Source organism: Anarrhichthys ocellatus, unplaced genomic scaffold, assembly GCF_004355925.1.
Source record: "Anarrhichthys ocellatus isolate YVR2014 unplaced genomic scaffold, GSC_Weel_1.0 scaffold1, whole genome shotgun sequence".
NCBI lineage: Eukaryota > Metazoa > Chordata > Actinopteri > Perciformes > Anarhichadidae > Anarrhichthys > Anarrhichthys ocellatus.
The window spans coordinates 12755178-12774911 of record NW_022280031.1 but is presented as its reverse complement, the minus strand read 5'-3'; the positions used below and the strand labels follow the sequence as shown (position 1 = coordinate 12774911).

General features: G+C 43.5%; 1 protein-coding gene across 1 annotated transcript in view; it reads left to right on the top strand.

The window, feature by feature from the left end:
• Positions 1-19734, top strand: part of suclg2 (succinate-CoA ligase GDP-forming subunit beta) — an 83955-nt gene that overhangs the window by 13434 nt on the left and 50787 nt on the right. Inside the window, exon 2 of the mRNA XM_031857061.1 lies at positions 3787-3928. Coding sequence (XP_031712921.1) covers positions 3787-3928 — 142 coding nt within the window. The remainder of the gene's footprint in view (positions 1-3786; positions 3929-19734) is intronic.

Below are 19734 nucleotides of genomic sequence, written 5' to 3'. Positions count from 1 at the left end.
TTTGTTCAGAGTTCTGGTTTTCTGAGACTCGTCTTGTCCGTTTAGACTATGGCAGTGGCTTCCAGGTCACATTATTGTCAATATAAACAATGGTTTAACAATATTTTCCGATGCTTTTGAGTCTGTGTACTGCAACACTGTTCCTTTATCTCGTGAGTGAGTCTTCGTGAGTCTTCTCAACCTTGCTAGGACTTTTTGTACTTCTGTTTGCAATGGATCTTTTGTGATCAAATGTGCCAGGAGTACCATACGGTTGTACTTAGGCTAATTTATTTTAACTCTGTGTTCAGATCACATTAACGTTTCCAAGCTATTTTATAAATAATTGTTGGATAAAATTAGGGATGCATGGACTAGTCGAGACGGAGCCTGCAGCCGGCAGGGGATTTGTCCTGCTTATTGTTATCTTGAACCGTCCTCGGTTACTAAAGTGAAGCCGTAACCGACGTTAATGTTTCGTCACTGATGGATCGTTGTCTCTAACACGGAGAGTTAACGTCGCAGAAGCTTCGACCAGAATTATTGTGAAACATCTAGTTTGTCCGTGATGGCAGTGCCAGCTTGATCATATTCTGGATATGTTTTGGGTTCAGAGTTCAAAATCTAATCCTAATTGTTAGACCTGTCGGTTAACGTGTCTCGCTGTGATCTTGTGCTACTTCAATGTCGAAAGTGGGCCCAAGCTGGTCCCGTGACTGCCTCTCATCTGCCATTTTTCTTTCGTCAAAGGAAGAACAAAAGATAGACGGACGTGAGATGTGCACCCAGGCAGCAGAGCTGATCCTCCCGAGGCAAACAGTTTAAATGGCGAGGGAAGTGGATGTTTTAAGAGAGGAGGCTCCGCCGGTACCTGACAGCAGTCAAATGAGTCCACAAAACAGAGAGAAGTCGTTCTGCAGCTTGGCTTGTTAAGGCTGTGACAGGCAGGCAGGAAGATAAAGAATGCGTCACTCACAGACTCCAGGTTTGGCTCAACAGACAGACATTTAGTCCAAATCTGTTTTAGTTTTTCCCCATGTGCGGTTCTATTTTTATTTCTATTCTATTTTTTTCCGATTTATTCTTGTTATATATATTGCTATGCAGACTTTTATGCAATATCGGCCGGTGTTGGAGATCGCCTTTAAAGCATTGCTCCGAATGCCATGCACACTATACAGACTGCAATAACTGAAACATATGAAGAGTATGGTATTGCAGAGGTGACCTGCAGATGCCCCTCATTACTGCATCGAATTATGCGAGAGAAGAGTCCAATCTGGATCAACATGTACTGTTCTTCTAGAAAACAACCCATTTGGCTCTGATGAAGTCTCCCGACAGGCTCTCCCGAGAGTTGGAATGGAGAAAGCATGCTAATACACTGCGTTGTGGCACAGAGAGCCTTGGGTTTGGCATGAATTGTGAATCACCAATCATGCGGGGTTTTGTTTTCAGTTGAGGCCCATTGATCATTGTGCTCAGGTCTGGATTTAAAAACAGTGCTGTGCCCAATTAGAGTGGCCATGTCAAGCTCATTAGCCTTTAATCACTGATAACTATTAGGCCCGAGGGTTAATTATGGTTACAATTCACTTCCCCCATCACTTAATGGTTGAGAGATGTTGAACAAACCCTCCCACCCATGTGTTCTTATTATGTCCCTCTCATGGATGATGGAGTGACGGGCAATTTTAGAAGGCACACGCATTGCATGTTTTGATCTTTGTTGCTCTTGAATCCATCCTGTGTATTATTATTCCTTGTGTATGCAGTGTTTTTCAAGTATGTACGTATGTTTGATTGCATGTGTACATATGTTGCATTTTTATGGTATTCCTAGGGTATCTGAATGCTACATACATTTTTATGCATGAGAACACAATTTAGTCTTTTTCCCTTTTACCGTACAAGCCTTAAAAATATAATGCACAACAAAGACAGGCATGGTCAACAGTGAGTCCAAAAGATTTAATTTGATCCCTCTTCTGAATGAAGCTGTTGGCAGTCAAATGACTTTGCATGAAACCTTTCCACTCTTTGTCATCCGTGGAACATGCCTCCGCCGGATGCCCCCGGGGCTAGTCTGTTATAGACTGTCGTAGAATATCTCTGCGACACAATACATTGACGTCTTTGACATAACATCAACAGGGTAACCTCTTTGCATTCTGTTGATAGTGTTCATTCTGTTTTGTATGTTTTAAAGTCAAATTCTGGCCAGATCTAACACACCGCACCTTTTAATTGTTAAGCCTGACGCTGAATGCTGCAGGGTTATTGTTGTCTTTGTCCAGGTCCCTAAGTTTAGACATGTGAGTAAAATTCACTGCTATAAGTTAATGTAATATTTCCTGAAAAACCCTTTTTAAATGACATTTTACTCACAGTGGTTTTGTGTCCCAATACACTGTGGTCCAGCTTCCCCACTTCAGACACTGTTTGTTAGAGTGTGAAGGTTCCTGAATGAGGAATTGAGATGGAAATGATGGCTCAGCATGTAAATGATTCTCCAGTGTGTGTATTTCCAGTGAAGATTAAACCAACATTATAACAACATCAGGATTGCAGTTAAACTGAGCTAACCCGTTATCCACTGTGACTCTGCTTGAGCTACACAAGACATTAGAGACTTTAGGAGATCTGCACCAACATAAGGGGCACATCTGCACATGACAAGGCAGACGCCTTTATTTCACATACTCTTTGATGGTTAGCTAAATATTTACAGTACCTCTATGTTCTTGTAACATTTGGCCAAGTCTGTTTGTCCGTCTTCGTCTGCTTTTTCAAAAATAATATCACTCAGTCAGTTTCGAGGGACGCAGATTCAATTTCAAGGCCAGTGCACTGCTTGACGCTATTGCCATATTTTAGGTTGTGTTTGTCCGCACAGAAATGTATTTCTCCCACTGTTAAGCACAAAGCCCACCGCGGGCTACTTCTTTAAAAAAAAAAAAAAAAAGAGTAGAATATCGACCGTGCAGACTTAAGCACAGTTATTGTGATGGAGCATTTGATTTTCCTGTGTTGATGTGGAATTGACAATATACCACGAATAATATCTCGGTAGTAGTCAAACATACAGTTCAATAACATATGATGTTAAAGGCATCTTGTGCCTTTATCGTCTGCATTGTCATGTGCAGATGTGCCCCATATCTCCTAAAGCATCTAATGTCCTGTGTAGCTCAAGCAGAGTAACAGTAGATAAAAGGTTAGCTCAGTTTAACTTGGTCAGCAACAGAATGTAGTGCAATCCTGATGTTGTTATCATGTTAGTTTAATCTTCACTGGAAATACACACACTGGAGAATCATTTGCATACTGAGCCATAATTTCCCTCTGAACTCTTGTTTTCCCTTTACTTTAATGGCTTTTCTCTCCTTAACGACTCCCCGAAGACGTTTCACGTGAAAACATTTGCACGCGCCCATACGTGCACTCGTATGCATGCACACAGCGGCGTGTGCTACTGTGGAGGCATTGTAATTCTAATACAGCCTCAGTCTCTCCGTCGCATTAAAAAGCCAATTTCCTTTTAATAGCAACAACAGCTGGAGCTGACACGGCCCGTGTCCGCTGATGGAGCAAACGGCTTCAGGGCTGTCCTGCAGCTTAGGCCCGGGTGCCTGCCTCATTACAGGGAAAGGGCAGAGAGAGGATGTAGCGTGTGAACTTTGAGGCAGGTGTTATTGTTTGGTGTTTACCGCTTGAGATCTGTACCATTTATAGCACTGTTTTAACTATATCTTTCCCTTGCTAAGTGATACTCATACTCACCCTGCCTCCCTCCTCCTCTTCCAGTGCACCTGGCAGAGTCCCAGGAGATGGCTCAATCTGCAAGAGTACCAGAGCAAGAAGCTGATGCAAGAGAGTGGCGTGGCGGTCCAACGTTTCTATGTGGCCGACACAGCTTCTGAGGCTCTGGAAGCTGCAAAGAGACTCGGTGAGTAGAGTGGACACACACACCCCCACACACACGCACGCACGCATGCACACATGCACAAGAGAGATGCAGTCCACCTATGTCCACTTGACCTCAGAGAAAGGAGCAACCTGTCTTCTGGTGATGGGTGTTTTTTGTACTGGTGTCAATAAGATATGAGTTAGGGTAAAAATAATAAAAAGGAGGAAATATTGTTTTTCTTTCAGTCGTTTTTGTTTATTTAACACAAAACGCCACACTTTTTCAAAAGCAGTGTTTATTGTGTTATAAACACAAGCAGCCATACCCTACACAGTTTTGTAAAACAGCCAAGCTTATTTCTTAAATCAGGAAATATCTGATTAAAGAATTAAGAAACAAGATTCAGTGAATTTGGGTGGGTCAGTATTGAGGTTTGATTCTCAACCCTCTTTTAGTTGATTTGAGATTACACGTAGGATAATATTTTGTGACCCAAGTGTTCATAATGAGATAGTTTAAGGGTGTTGACCTGTGGTTTGTTTGTAATTACTGTGTAATTGTACTTCCGTACGTTGTGAAACCTTAAGTCCTATTCGTGCCGCTCTGCAGACCTGCTGCAGGCTTTGTGTTATCAGGGTTGAAGTTTATCAAATTCAATCTCATCCTCATGCTGTTCATTTATGTGCGGAAGCCTGTATTCTTTTTTTTGTTTGTGCCTGCTCAGTTTTTCATCACACACTCATCCACGCTAATTCGTTTCGCAACCTCTCGTGTTCAGTTTCTCATGTTTTGCATGTTTTGTTTCTCCTTTTTTTTTTTTTATGCATTTATTTTTAATCCTCGGTTACAATTGGGATTATTGCCCCCACACACTCGCACAAAGCCTTGCAAGGAAGTGCCTGAAACTCTAACTTAATTCTTGTCACACGAACACATTGTACTCGCATGAACAAAGATAGTTTAACACACATTTGTATGCACCCACACATAGCGTCCTCTTCCATCTCCTACCTTCCCCTGTTCTATTTTCTTCCCACACACCGAACCGCCCAGCACATACAGTATATATTTCCACCCTCAGCATTATATTTTATTCAGCGTCCTCTCCAACTCCAGCAGTGGCCTGCTGATAGTGCATCCAGGTTGGTTGTCAGCCAGCAAGGTGCCACTCTTGCTGCCTTTGGGCTCTCCAACGCCCGGGACGCTGCTTTCAATGGCCCTGGTTTACGATGCAGACAAAGAGAAACTGAATGGGAGGAAGAGGACATATATTCTCATGACAGTACCTATATTGTTTGGTTGGAGAAGAAATGGAGAGACAGAGAACTCAGGGCTAAGAAGTTAAAAGGGAACAGAAAGCAAAAGCAGGATTTGCAAGTCGGATAACGTTTGGATGGTTATGGCATAGTTGATGGGGCTGTTTTTAAAGTTTTGTACTGGCGACTGAATAGTGGCAACATTGCATGTATGGGTTATTGTATAACACATTTCGGGACATTTTTATGTTGAACTGCAAAATAAGGTGTGTGCAGAGGGAAAGGAACTTTATCCAAATGGTGGCTGGAAGTGATTTATCATTGCGGATTGTCCACTGCAGTGGAGGGAATTGCATGGCTGCAGTTCAGAAATGTTTTTATTGGTTTCTTCAACCGATATTTCAAGCTCAGGAGCAGAGAACTTTTTTTGCACTCTATTACTTTCTAGAAATTGACAAGACACGTGTTTAATAGCCCAGCAGCCGCTCTTAATTAGCAGCGGTGCATTCAAATGAACTTCACTGTGACCACTTGCGTCCTGAGTGTTAGTTAATTCCCGGCTAAATTGAAAACATGCGCCACCGCAAATCTTCGCAGCTCAGGCAGTGATTTTCAGGTTGGCTTAGTAAATCAACCCCTTTATTCCCACAGCGTGCTTCAGAGCTGCTCTATCTTCTTATCTCCATTCATGCACTAAGCATTGGTCAGTGTCCTAGTACGTGTGTGTGTGTGTGTTTCTCACACTTTGTGTATCCTGTGACAATTGCTGGCTCACCATTAAAAGCATGAAAGCGAGCATCCACGGACGCTTCATTTCTTCAGATACACACCGTGTCTTTTCATGCTGTCGCATGGATGTGGACGGCTCGCTCTCGGGCCATGTTAGGTGACGGAGAATGAGAGGAAAAAGGGGGAGTTCAGTGGCCTCTTTAGTTCAGATCTGTTGGGCTGAAATTCTAAGTGAGACTTGTCGAGCTCTGGCCCCGGGCCGAGAGGGGGGGAGGGGGGGGAGGGGGCGTGTGAAGCCAGCCCACGGAGCTCCGTTTCATGGCTTTCCACCGTAGAGGACACGGGATACGGCTCCGTACGGGGGATAAGGAGGGCTGGAGCTATCTGAGCTGACCAGGAGTGACTCAAACAGATTTATGTGTGGTGCTGATATCCTGCTGTGAGCCCCTGGTTCCCTGCATACACAGTAGAATGAATCAGCCAAGCATGGAAGCACAGACGCAGATGAATGACATGCGTAGCTTGAGCTTGCCCACATGAGACACACAAACACAAACACCAACCAGTATTCTCCTCTCCGCTACTCTCACTTAACCATGAAGTGGTTAAGTTGACAGTTCAATTGCAGCTATGCTATATAGAAACTCTTCTCACTCCTCTTGTGTACTATAGAGTGGTCCAACTCTCCTAAAGTGGACACAGATTGATTTGTTCTATTACCGCGTAGGAAAAACAGCTTAAAATCTTTCTCCTTCTCTATCAAAACATTAAAAAAAAAACAGATTCCGACATGGACCATTGATTCCCTTTACCTTGATTGACAACTCAGGGGAGCATTTACATCGTGGCAGATGGGTGACTCACAACCAGCACGTGGCTCATTGAAAGTAGGGCCCCATACTGGGCGAGCTGTGCAGGGAGGTATCAGAAAGTCCAAAGTTTTTGTAATGTGCACTCTAACTCTTGCTGTGTATCCAAAACCAATGAACCAGATCCACAAGTCTCATGTCCAAGCTTTTAGTGTGTGTGTGTGTGTGACAGCCCAAGGACCACGCTATAGTTTTGAAAAGTAAACTTTTGGACCTCGAGGTTACACAACATAACTTTAATATTTATTTTGATTGAAAATGTTATTGGCGTCATATTTGTGGATATTATCCACCTCTCAACTGCTTTGTAGACATTCGGGCATTCCCTTTTTTTGTCTGGTTGTAGAGCTAAGAAAATTTATGCCTCCAAAAACGTGCTTTGCTCCTCGGCAGTGAATGGGGAAAGTACAAGTAAACGTCTCTCCAGCAGAATCAATAATTGATGTTTGTAATGCGATGCTACGATGGCATGCGGCAGTGGACTTTCAACCAGCTCTTCTGTTTCCTTGCTTTCTAAAGTTTGACCCAAAAGCGGTCCCAGAAATTAAGCTACAAATGTTTGTGGTGCAAACCCAACACTCAGCCCATTAAAGATGGATATGATCAAGTGTCTTTTGTTGGCGCCTTTCACTCAGTGCTTCACTGAGTGCTTCAGGCTCGTGAAAAACATCCATGACTTGAGTAGGAGAGCACTTAAGTAAAAGAGTTCACAGGTTCACACAGTATTAATAGTACACATTAGTGTAAAAAAAAAAAACAAGCTCAATGTCATCAGATGGAAAAATACAAAATATAATAAAAGTTTGACTTCAGACGCATCATCAATCCATCTCAATGTGGAGCAAAATGTGCATATTGGATGAAGCACGGGCACACCTAAGATGGTGATGCTGCTTTGGGAAATGGAGCAAGAATTATTCCAGGAAAACCACTTGAAAGAGTTTTGTGACACCTAATGCATCACTCAAATAACCCCATCTTTGAAAAAAGAAATTGTGGGTGATACAGATTTGAAAGAAAGTTGTCGTCTTTGCCAGATCCATTTCATATTTGGCTAAATATGTTATCGATAACGGTGTAGAGCTTCAGTCAATGCAAGACAACTGAATTGCTTTTTCCTTTTGCAGTGATGTGAGCGTTGTCACCTTAACACACAGATGCAGGTTTTTTCCCCACAAAGACCTGGTTGCTATCTTGCACTTTTGAGACATCAAAGCAAGTCCGGTAATGAATATAGATTCCGTGTTTGCACGGACACACACACACACACACACACACCTGTGGCCTGCTACAGCCAAAGAGAATGTGATTATGCAGTCCACTTTGTGTGTCCCCCACCAGCTTGACAGATGCATCTGTTGAGCAAATCTTGATGGATTTTCAGTCTGAATTTTAAATCAAACCCCCCCCCCCCCCCTTGCTTGGTGCGAGAGCCCTTCATGTCTGTCATGGCTCCTGCCTCTCCCGGCAATCATTCACTGACAAAAGCAGCGATGGAAGAAAACATTGCTTCGGATTCTTATCCTGACTGCATGTTGAGCCTGCGTGATGAATGAGAGCAACATACACTCGCGCATGTGTACACCTCATATTGGATGAGTTCGGTATACGTTGTCTTATATCTTAACCGTTGTCATCATCCTGACTTTCCTTTGAAAAATTGTGCTGCGATGACATTTTCTCTCTCTCTTTCTCTTTCTTTTGTGTGTGTCTTGTGTTCAGTTTTGGAAGTTACCTTAATTTCTTCCGCTCCTCATTCACCTCAGTCTACCTCTGCCTCTCTTCTTCACTTTGTGCTTAGCACAGCCTCACTGCCAGAATGATGATTAACAGAGGTGGGAAGCGTTTTAATTTATTTCACCCTGCTATGAATATTCAGTGTAAACAGAGCAGTTTTTATGCATGGCTGTCAAGTCTCATGTGTGCTTATTAGAGGGATAGTTAGTTTGATATTTTGGCTTACTGAATAATAGCGAGCTGCCTTGACATAAGCCAACTCATTGATGGAGCAGGTGTGTGTTTGCAGGTGTGCAGATTTGCTTATGCTTGGCTGTTTATGGTGTGTGAGAAAGACGGAAAGAAAGAAGAATTTATTCATTTGACAAATGTGTCTCCATCAGTTTCATTCTGCCTCGCATTGCTGCCTAAAGCCGACATGCTTGAAAGCTTTCCAAATGTAGTTGACTGAGGTAAACATTCGTTCCTGCATTTAAAAAAAAAATAAAAAATAAACTGTTTTCTTGGCCACGCTATATACAGTATATTTATTTAGTGGTTTCTTTATTCCAGAGAAGGTGGAATGCTCTTTTTCTTTGCCTACTGGGGTTCCTCAATAGCTCAAGTCAATGAGGCTTACACTGTGCCACAGATGATGTGTAAATAAGAGTAGCTCAAGGCCGGGCACACTGTGTATTTTGAAGTGATTGTTTTCTGCTCATTTAGTTGTGGCAGCTCAGATCCCCGCTATGCTTCTGGCCTGTGGTCTTCAAAGTGAGACGGATGTCGTTGAAAACCAGCAGCTCGCTTCTTTCCACACAATCCTGGCTCAAAATATTTTGTGCCATGTGTTGCCACCTAAACGTTACGCCTTTAGTTTCAGACAGTGTATGAATTAAATGTAGAGCAAACGCCCACTCGGATGATTTATCGATGAGCGAGTATCTTGTATTTTATGTGGACCAAGCAGCCAGCTTCTGACAACACCACCAGCATCACTGCCGCCATCCCAGTGTGTGGAGGGTTTTGCTGTTGTCCAATGTTGAATTCTGAATTCAGTAAACATTTTATTATATAAAAAAACGATATAGGATCTTCGCATTAAAAATAAATAACCAATACGGACTGGGTCGTCCAGTTTGAAGTTGGAGGCTGCTTGGTGAATTGTATCTGCTGAAAGGAAAGCATGTGGAGATTGCAACAAGCCAACCTGCAGTAAAAACACCACCCAGGAGCGGAGGCATGCACCGGCACACCGAGGGTTGGCTGAGATAATTTGATCTCTCCCTTCATGAAAACCAGTGCTATGGGTTTCCCATTGTGCACTGAGGTGCAGAGGAGGCTCCCTGCACAGCAGCCTCTGCTGGACGGACTCCCAGACACATCCACTGCATATCCTCCGTCACTAACCGCGTGGAGCAACATGTGACATACCAGACACAGAGCCAGGGGCATGTCGGGAGGACAGACGTGAAGCTCCCTGCCATACAGTCCTGCATATTTCTGCTTTGGTGTGTAGGGTAAGGCGTGTACGCTTTTGGATAACCTCTTGGTGAATGGAGCTGATGCGATGGTGTAAAAGGGTTACTTTGGACTCTTTGTTTTGCTATTTAATTTGATGTTTGCCCCTATTTATAAAGTTCTCAGCAGTGACGATACATTAGAATGGTTTGTTGGTAAGGGTTTTAAATACAATGCTTCAGTCGCATAAGATACGGCATAACACCCATGCTCACACTTGGTGTGCCTCCACATTTATTTTGGTGGTGATATCAACAGTGGCGCTTTCTCTGGCAGGGTGCACAAAAGCATTTACACCTCCGACTGGGCCTGGTAGTGGTTTATGAGCTCATCTAGAGAGTACCATATGCTTCTTCACGAACCCAACACGCTGCCTAGCGTGTACCATCTGTCATAGAAACGCTCCTTCCCCCCCACACGGGCATCACCGCAAGCCAATCCGAGGACTTCCTTATCCATGCGTCCCTCCCGAGTCCCATATCTGAAGTCACCTGTTGGCGTGTCACAAGACCCCGCCGCTTCATTTGTTCTCATCCATTCAAATTCATTTGTTCTCATTCATTCAAATATTATGAAAAAGTGCTGTGGGATTTATGTGCCACTCAAACTTGCTTGGTTGCATTTTATGTAATTTTCATGTGTTCGTACTCATTGACTTCCAGAGAGTGTGCTGTGCTGTAGATAAAGACGGCTACTAAACCTAACATGCATGAGCACACAGAAAGCACACCAACAGGTTTCCATGAGACATAAAAGAAACAAAAGTGCAGCTTTACTTGAATACAGATGATTACTGCTTTTCTAAGTTAAATTATATTAAATGTTTTATTAAGGCTATTCCATGATTCATTTAGCAGTGAATTTGTAAGACGCAATGCAGTGATATTTGTTTCTTATTGCTTTCTCTCTGTGAGCCTTTTTCTTTGTATTCACTCCAGTTCGGTCCCAATTGTTGCCATCCCGTGATTTGTTTGTACAACAGCGTCGTATAAGGCCTCGGCCCTTTGTCATCAGATTCCATTATGCTCAGCTCTCGATGTGCGATATCAATCCTGTCTCACCAATGACTAAGAAAGTGTTTGGACAAACCAAACATTCGTGTAGTGTTGAATAGGAAAAAGGAACGTCGCAGCTGTACTATACACCTTGTGGACACATGGGACCTGCCTTCCTCACTGACAAATACATCTTACTGTCAAACATGGTACATGTTCAGGCCTATCCTTTTACCTCGCGCTCCCTCCTTCTCATTCACAGTCCCCACTAGAGCCGCCTCGTGCACTTCAGCACTTCAAGTGCCTTTTAAGACCACTTTCATCTTCTCCCTTCAGAAAATGAGGCAGAGTCTCTGGTGAAAAGCGCTGACAGTTTCGGTTAGTGCCTAGTATAGTTGACTCAACCTCGGCCCTTTCACTTCTGTCTTTGTCTGAAGTAGTGTGAGGACCCTCTCAGAGCTCTGTGTGTTTGTACACCATCTGGACCCCATGTCCTCTTCTCATTGGTCCACTGGGCCGAGGCCACGGAGGCAGCTGCTCATCTGTTGATCTTACCATTGGTTCTAGAACATCAAAAGAACATGCAGCCTCAGTCTCACGGAGTATTGCACGTGTATTCTGATCTTTATGCCATTTCATTTCCATTGGCGAGCGGCTACAATTGTCACCTTCGTTGTTTCCAATGTAAACACATGGCGGTCTGGCTGTGAAGGCAACGGTGTCGCGAAGAAACGGGGTTTGTTTAATGATGTCCGTTTCAAATGGGTGAACTCATGAGCCATTGTGGGAGGGGAAGGACACCGGAAACATGAGACCCAATGGACTTTGTGTATATGTTCTCGAGTTCTACAACTATGCGAGACGAGAGAAGTTAGCAAGCTCTTTTTATAATGAGGTCACCTGCAGCAGTCATGGTGTCGGAGTAAGATGAGAAAGTGTGAGTGCAACTTTATAAAAAAGCTACTTACAAAAGGTACTCACAGACTGAGTTTAACTTTGTTGGTGCACCACCAGTGTTAAGTCCAAAACACTTGTCATGTGATGCATCATGATGCTGCTAGCAATCAACAGACACGTACAGCATGGTGTGTATATATACAGTTAAGTGAACTATTGTTATGAATTTTGTGGGTATATTAACTTTTTACACTACTGACATGAGGACATTTGGACCACTTTCTACAACTGTCCACTGCAAATGGGCAATTTGCAAAAGACTAAAGTTATATGATTACAGAATAATAGATTGTTCTAATTCACTTCGCTGTTCTTCAAAATCTTGAAATTGTACTCCTTATTTACACTTATGAGACGGATCTGGTATGTGCACACTAATAAAAGAAAATCGCTTGATAAATCTGCAACCACGAACCGTGCTGCTGCTGTTCGTGGCCAGAGTTTGAAACAACTAGTGTATTACGTTCGTGACTTCTACCTAAATGGGTTGAGGTCCATTTACATGGCGATTAACTGCTAATGTGAAGTCAAAACAACATAGTTCTTTCGTCTGCATTTTACCTTCACATTCTCTCTTCTCTTTTGCTTGAGTCCCTCTCTTTTAAGACCCCTCGTCTCTTTTCGTCTTCCTCCAATTTGTTCAGTCACTCCCGTCTGCTCTTTCATTTTGCCTTTGCTTCAATCTGTTGTTGCTCTGTCTGTAGTGCCTAACACCCCTCTATTTATGCCCCACCCCTCCTGTAAAAGAAAACCTAGTGCTACAGCAGTACCTCAGTGTCCTCGTTTGCCACTTTAATCAAATTGTAGGGGAACTAAATGAGTGCATGGGAGTCAGCTGGAGAACGCTGCGGGTATCTCCGTCTCGCCACCCAACTCCCCTGCGGGGCTCCCGCTGATGGACGGAGCCGCTCTGGTCCCTTGAGAGGGCTGGCCTGTCTCAGGGAGACAGATGTTCGTCTGCAGTTGTCCTGTCCCCAATACGTGCTGAGATCACACACACTGGGAGAGGATGGAGATGGGGCTGGTTTGAAACACAAGCTTATTTACACGGAGAACCGCGACCTACTGACAGACACCTCGCCAACTTCATTCAGAAACGCCTATTGGCTTTTCCAAGGGCCTGTTGTCTTCCCATACATCGTCTTGCTCTTAGGGTCTCTTGTTTAGCAAGGAAACGCCATGCATCGGAAATTGTCTTAACAGCTGTAAATAGGCTTTGCGAGGTAAAGCGGCCTGTCTCTCAAAGAGCTGATTTATGTAAGCGGCTTAGTGTTTCCACCTCCTCATTACGCACTCCAACCTATTCATGTTGCGGGTGAGACGTCGAATTACTTCTAACACATCCTCCTCTATCGTATTAGGATGATACTGATGTGCCAGTAGAAGTGAACATGTAGCCGTCCTAGTCGTGTTGGTACTAGTTGGAGTTAAGAATTAAGTCAAGTCCAGAGAAAACGAATAGTACTAGTGGAGTGAAATGTACAAAACATCATTGGGCTTTGTTGTCGGGACCTCCAACCATTAGGCAAGCTTCATTACCCGTCAGAGGAAACGGCGTTTCTAGTAGTGCTCTGGCCCCACCAGTGCGTCAGCAGCAGCAGATGTTGTTGGCTTTTGGAACGGTCTGATCTGCTATTGTTCATGCTGAACTGATGAAAAATGTTGAGTCAGTAATGAGAAGTGAGCAGCTCATGTTTGTGCAGCCATCTCGATCACTTATTTAAAATATTTGCCGGAACACGCATTGTGTGCAACCCAGAGTTGGTACTTTTCTGGATAACTGTCTCATGATAGAAATAAATGTCTTTGCAGAGACTTTATCAAACGGAATGATTCTCCCCACTGATAACCCCCGTAGTCATTAAGCACCCATCGTTCCACAACGCCATTATCATTACCGTCACCCCTCTGGTTGCACGGCGGTGGAGAACTCTCTTTTCAGGGATTTGAGCTGCACCTCTCCCTCGCTGAGAGGAGACCAGCGCTATTGCAGGATGTCATTAGAAGTGTTGTCTGTCTGAAAGCCAGGTGGACTTGTCCCTTAATGAGGACTCGGCCGTCATGCCAGCGGTGGTTGGAGGAGGTGTCACACAGATATTCTCCTCCACTGAGAGGCACTGAGATGGCATCATTAAAGGGAGAGACGCTCACATTGACGGCGGGCTTAACCAGTAAAGACAGTGAGATGGTAATGATATATTAAGTTGGAGCGAACCAAGAGGTCAAATTGTTATCTTCGACCTTTTTTTTTTTTTTGTGTCTAAATCTTTGTTTGTCCCTTGTTATAGAAGTCCCAACATTTGGTCGTACAGACATGCCAGTAGCAAGAGGACTTTGCGGAGCGTGGTCAGGTTTGATCAACGTTTGTTGAATTTTCAACCTCAACTGAACAGGGAAACATGTTCAGCTTGAAGAATTCCAAGGCCATTATATGTCAGCGTAGAAAAAACTAATGTTTTTATTTTCATATCTTTTCTTTTTGGTTCACCTGCCTTCAGAGCATGAATGGACAGTCATTTTCTGCATGACATTTTCACAGTCTGGCAGAATTGGAAACGGTAAAAGTTTATGGAAAGCTGCACCGGTCCAAGATGATGCCAGCATTACCGCTGCGGTTAAAGGAAACCATCGCACAGGGAGTTTAAATATTGAACGCGGTCAACCCTGTTAAACGGCCTTACCGATGCCAAAGTGGAATTTAGGGCTCTCTCAACAAAAGAAATGAGTTACACTCATACGATTTTGTCAACTTACAGGATTAGTTGATTTAATTTGTTGAGTTTCTCCACAGAGAATCTCACAAAACACCGTTTTAAACCTTGTGTGTGCCACAGATGTGCTCATATGTTTCTTGGAAGTAAGTCATTCAGCATGAAAGATGTCTAATCAACTAAAGAAATCTTAGTGGAATAAGACCAAAATGACGAACTAGTTGACTCATTGACTAAAAGGGGGCGGCCCTAGTGTGTTTAAATATATATTGTGAAGCAATGGCTGTTACACTGAACATTGTCAGGCCATTAACATCAATCAATAAAGGGAAAACAGCGTGACCATGTCCAGTTTGCTACTTGCAATTAGTAAAGCTAATCAGATTGATGCCCTGTTTTATGTCATCAATATCCTGCATTGTATTTGGTACTTTTAACCTACTTATTTTAGGTAATTAGTTAATTGTTCCCAATATCAGTGAGTCGTGGATGTGGCACAGCCCTGACGAAGAGTGAGTCAAAAGCTAGAGCTGCTCCAATAGCTTTCTGAAGCTATCAGTATGCAGTTGACAACATAATTGACGTTATTTAAAGACGCGCCATGTGTCACTAGATGGAAGCAAATGGAAGCACAGATTGTTGTTTGTTTTTATACTCATAAGTGCTGCCCGGAATACCCCTGAATTATGAATTATGTTTCAGCCGCTTGGCTCTAACTCCAAACAAACATCGGGATATAGAACAATTATACGTCTAAAGTACGCCATTTGTTATAATGGTCCTACAGACAGTCATTTCAGACCTTTGCCTTTTCTAAAGACTACATTTGGCAGCAATTAACACTCTCCTGCAACATAACCAGGAGGCTTACTGTCATGATGAGCACAGATCCTGAATTTTGAGAGGTCTTTTTTTTTTTTTTTCTTCATTCTGGTGTTGATGGCGTGTCTCCATAGGAAGGCTCAGGCTCTCTGTGTTATTGGAATTGTGGTTGTGTGTGTGTGTGCGCTCGTGTTTGTTTTCTCCTCTCTCCCAAGAGTTTGATTAGTCGTCTCCATTTAGCCGCCACATTACTTTCATTACAGCACACATGCACGCCGGGGAGGGACGCCCTGATCCTTTTCTCTCTCCCTCCATGCAGATGGTAGCCATATCTCACTCTCTCTGGATTGGGCAAACAGCCTGAAATCTGTCCCTTACCAGCCACCATCCCCCCACCCCCACTTCTCATGGCACAGACCTCGAAGGCTTTGTTAAATATCAGACCAAAGCTCACTCTGCTGCTGCCCACCCATTGGCTACGTGGAGAGATAAAGCGGGGGTGGAAGAGAATAGGTATTTCCAAAGTGCACAGAGAGAACGAGGGTGAAAGCGACACCGATTGTGGACGCGACGTTCTCTGTGCCAGCTGCTGTCACTGGCAAACAGACTGGGAGTTGATTTGCACTCATTACTGGGAAATGAGTTAGGCCTGAGGATGATGACCGCATTACTCAGATCGCATGCGATGTGATTGGAGATGTTGTGCAATGTTAATCTCCTCCTCTGTGTCCCCAAGATATAGTGAATAAATGGAGATGGAAATCGTCCTCCGCATTTTCACAGTGGGCCGTGTGTGATACAAATGGAAGCGGAGAACTGATTATGCAACCCACCCCCCCCCCCCCCCCCCCCCCCCAAAGAAAGGGGTTTTCATCCAACCAATAATTTAATAACCAAACCACTTTCAGCAGGAGGTGTTTCTAATTGCTGTGACAAGTCAAATAAATGAGTTGTTGTGTATCAGGTGCAGATATACACTCTGCGTATTGCACAGTACTGAAATCATGGAGGCATCTTGACCAGAATGTACGATCTATTGCTGTCTAAGATTACATATAGCTGCTTAACAGTGCTCGCTGGTGCCTTTACTGATTAACTTCAGACATGTGCCCTTCTTTCCCCTTGCTCAACGCGGTGTCTCGTTTGAACATAAAGGTATGACTTGTCTCTGATTTGTACATGCTACTACTCCCTTTTCCATCCACTCATCATTCCGCTCCGCACTCATTAGGGACCAACCTTTTGTCAGGGTGTTAGAGGCCATCTCACGTCTGTCATACTACCAGATAATGACCGCCCTGCTCTTTACCATGCGCCATGTTCCCTCTGATCTTTGAGGACATCATTACCCTCTCCATGTGTCCCAGCAGAGTGTGGTCTCAATGTTAACCACAGCGTGTGGTGTGAGTCTTTTTTTTTTTTTTTTTTTTTTTTTTTCTGTGAGAATGGTATACATAGTTTCATCATACTGTCTTTGCAATGCAGTGTGAATGCATTTTATTACAGCGTACCATTCATAATTGCTGACACCGCTATAATATCTCATAATATGCAGGTTTTCAATCGGTCACTCAGGCAGAAGGAATGAACACCTGCCTCGTTCTCACGCCATTACCTTACCTGGAACATTACATGCCTTTTTAATATATTTAACATACCCTCTTTAAAACCATCTTTTTTTTTTTTTCTTTTTTTTTAAGTCCTCATCAATGTGTCAATACTCTCACCTTTCTTTCTCCACACCTCAAACAATGCAATCTCCCTATTGGGCTTCACATCTTTCTTCTTCCACTCGTTCCCTTTTTTTTTTTTTTTTTGTTTCTTCTTTCAAGCAAAAGTCATTTCCTCTGTGCCGTCCCTCTCCGCTGCACATGCCCACAGGACACTCCATTTCATCTTGCTTTGAACTCTTTAATTTTGCGCAGTAGCAGTTTTTTATTAACATATTTATTCATTTATGACTCCTCTCAAAGCTCTTTGCATATGAGCACACCTTTATTCTCTCGTTCTCCCTCTTTTTCTGTCTCAGCTCTCGGCTCTCCTCAGAAAACGGGCCTGACTGATGCAGTGTTGGTTTAATCCCTGCCACCCTGTCAGAGGCTATTTTCTCTGGGTCCTTTTTCTCACTACAGCAGCAGTGGGCACGGACACTAGGCTCTCTCAGCTCACCAGCTCCTGTCTAGACGTTCTCCACACTACTCGTAGGGTTTTTTTTTTAAATTATTTCTTCTACGCTGTCAAAACAGGGGCCTGTCTCCAGCCATGAAGGTCAAGGCGTCTTTCTAGCCACCGCACAGCAGATCATCCCCTTCCACTCTCCACAACACCCACTTCCCACCCTGATGGCAGCCACCTGTCAGTGGCTGATCTCCCCCACCTAGATAATAATAACCTAGCCAGAACCCATCTTTCATCAAGTGTCCTGGCTCCATTTGAATAGAGGGAGATTCGGGGCAGGATGCCGAGCAGACAGCTGAGGGGGGCCTCTTCCTGATGTGCGAGCTCCTGCAAGGTGGTAGTGACAGCAAAGGGGAAGCAGGGGGGGTTATTTAATTAAAGCAAGGTCACGTGAAAGTTTCCAACAGTATTTCCCTTCCTGGTGTGAGATTGTAACATGTTGCCAGTTGTATGAGAATGCACCATTTTTACAGTTTTAAGTGTATATTGTATCTGGCGGTATAGTTCTACAGATGGCAATGTAGGTCCACCACTTTGGTCCAGACTGAATTGTCTATTCGATGGATTGCGGTGAGGTCTTGTACAGACATCCATGTTCTCGAGATGATGCAACCTACTGACTCTGGAGATCCTTTGGGTGTTCTGCTAGCGCCACCACGAGATTGACATTTTTGGATTTTAGTGACATGTCTGTACAGCTATTGGACGGATTGCCATTACATTTTGTACAGATATTCATGGTGCCCAGATGATGATATTCATGGTGAATCCCTTACTCTTCATGTAGCGCCACTAAGAGGTCAAAGTTTTCACTTATCCAGTGAAATATCTCTACATCGACAAGATGGGATCAATAACTATGAGATGGAGAGCCATGAAATGTGGTTCAGACATTCATTCTCTGACGTTTCCTGTCACGCCGTTGTCGGGTCAAAATTTTAACTTGTTGAATACTTGGAATACTACATTCATACATAATACATTCCCGGCATTCTTAGCGCTACGAGCGCTGTGTGTCGGGCTACAAGCAAATGTTAGCAATAGGGCTGAAAAAAGGATGTTAGAATATTAATTCTTATAAAGCACAAAAATACAGGTTTATGTATGTATGGTGTATGTGTTTTGAACTTAACCATATTTATATTGATTGATGAAGGCTCCCATTCTGTCTGTGAGCTCGCCTGGTTCACTACCGGCGACGAAATAAAATCAATTAATCTATACTTTGGCCTACAAACGCTGATTTCTTCCCATGGAGCCGGCATGAAAACTATTTAGGTCCAGTTAATGTCTCCTGTCACTTAGCCTGGGGAAGGCCGGTTAGCGAGCCGCTGTCCCAGGAGCTGCTGCTGACAGACGAGCAGAGACGTTTATCAAACTCGGCGTGGATTGGAGACTTTCTTTACAGTGGGGATTTCTTGTAAAACCCTACATTTCACTTTTCATTTAATGAAAGTGACATTGGTTGACTCCCGTCATGCACGAGGAGCAGTGCAGTGTGCACGAGGCACACAGCTTCTGTATTGCTCTTTTTTTTTTTTTTGTTTTTTTTTTTCACAATCACATATTTATTTCCATATATAAATGCTTTTTTTGTACGATTCCATTTTCTATATTTAGAATTTAAAATACTCATTGATAGCTGCAGTTAGCATGCTAACACTGTAAACTACATGGTAAACATTCTACCTGCTTAACATCAGAATGTTAGCATTGTCACTGTGAGCACGTACGCATGCTGTTGTGTCCAAGTACAACCTCAGAGTCGCTAGCAGGCCTGCGCACTCTTTGTCTTGTTTAATAGATATTTTATGACCATTTCAACGTGGGTTCAGTAATTCCTTTACTTCATCATAATTGATAGTGCTAGGGTTATTGGCCTTGTGGATGGGTGCTGAACACAGGAGTGTAAACTTTCTCTTCATCCCGACATAATCCCTAATCTTATCACATATCACACTCACCCCTGCTTCATTCAATCAAACGGACAGATAACCGGCAGACTCGAGGGGGCATTTAAGGTACTGAGCCTACATCTTAAGTGCTCTCTCTCTCTCTCTCTCTCTCTCTCTCTCTCTCTCTCTCTCTCTC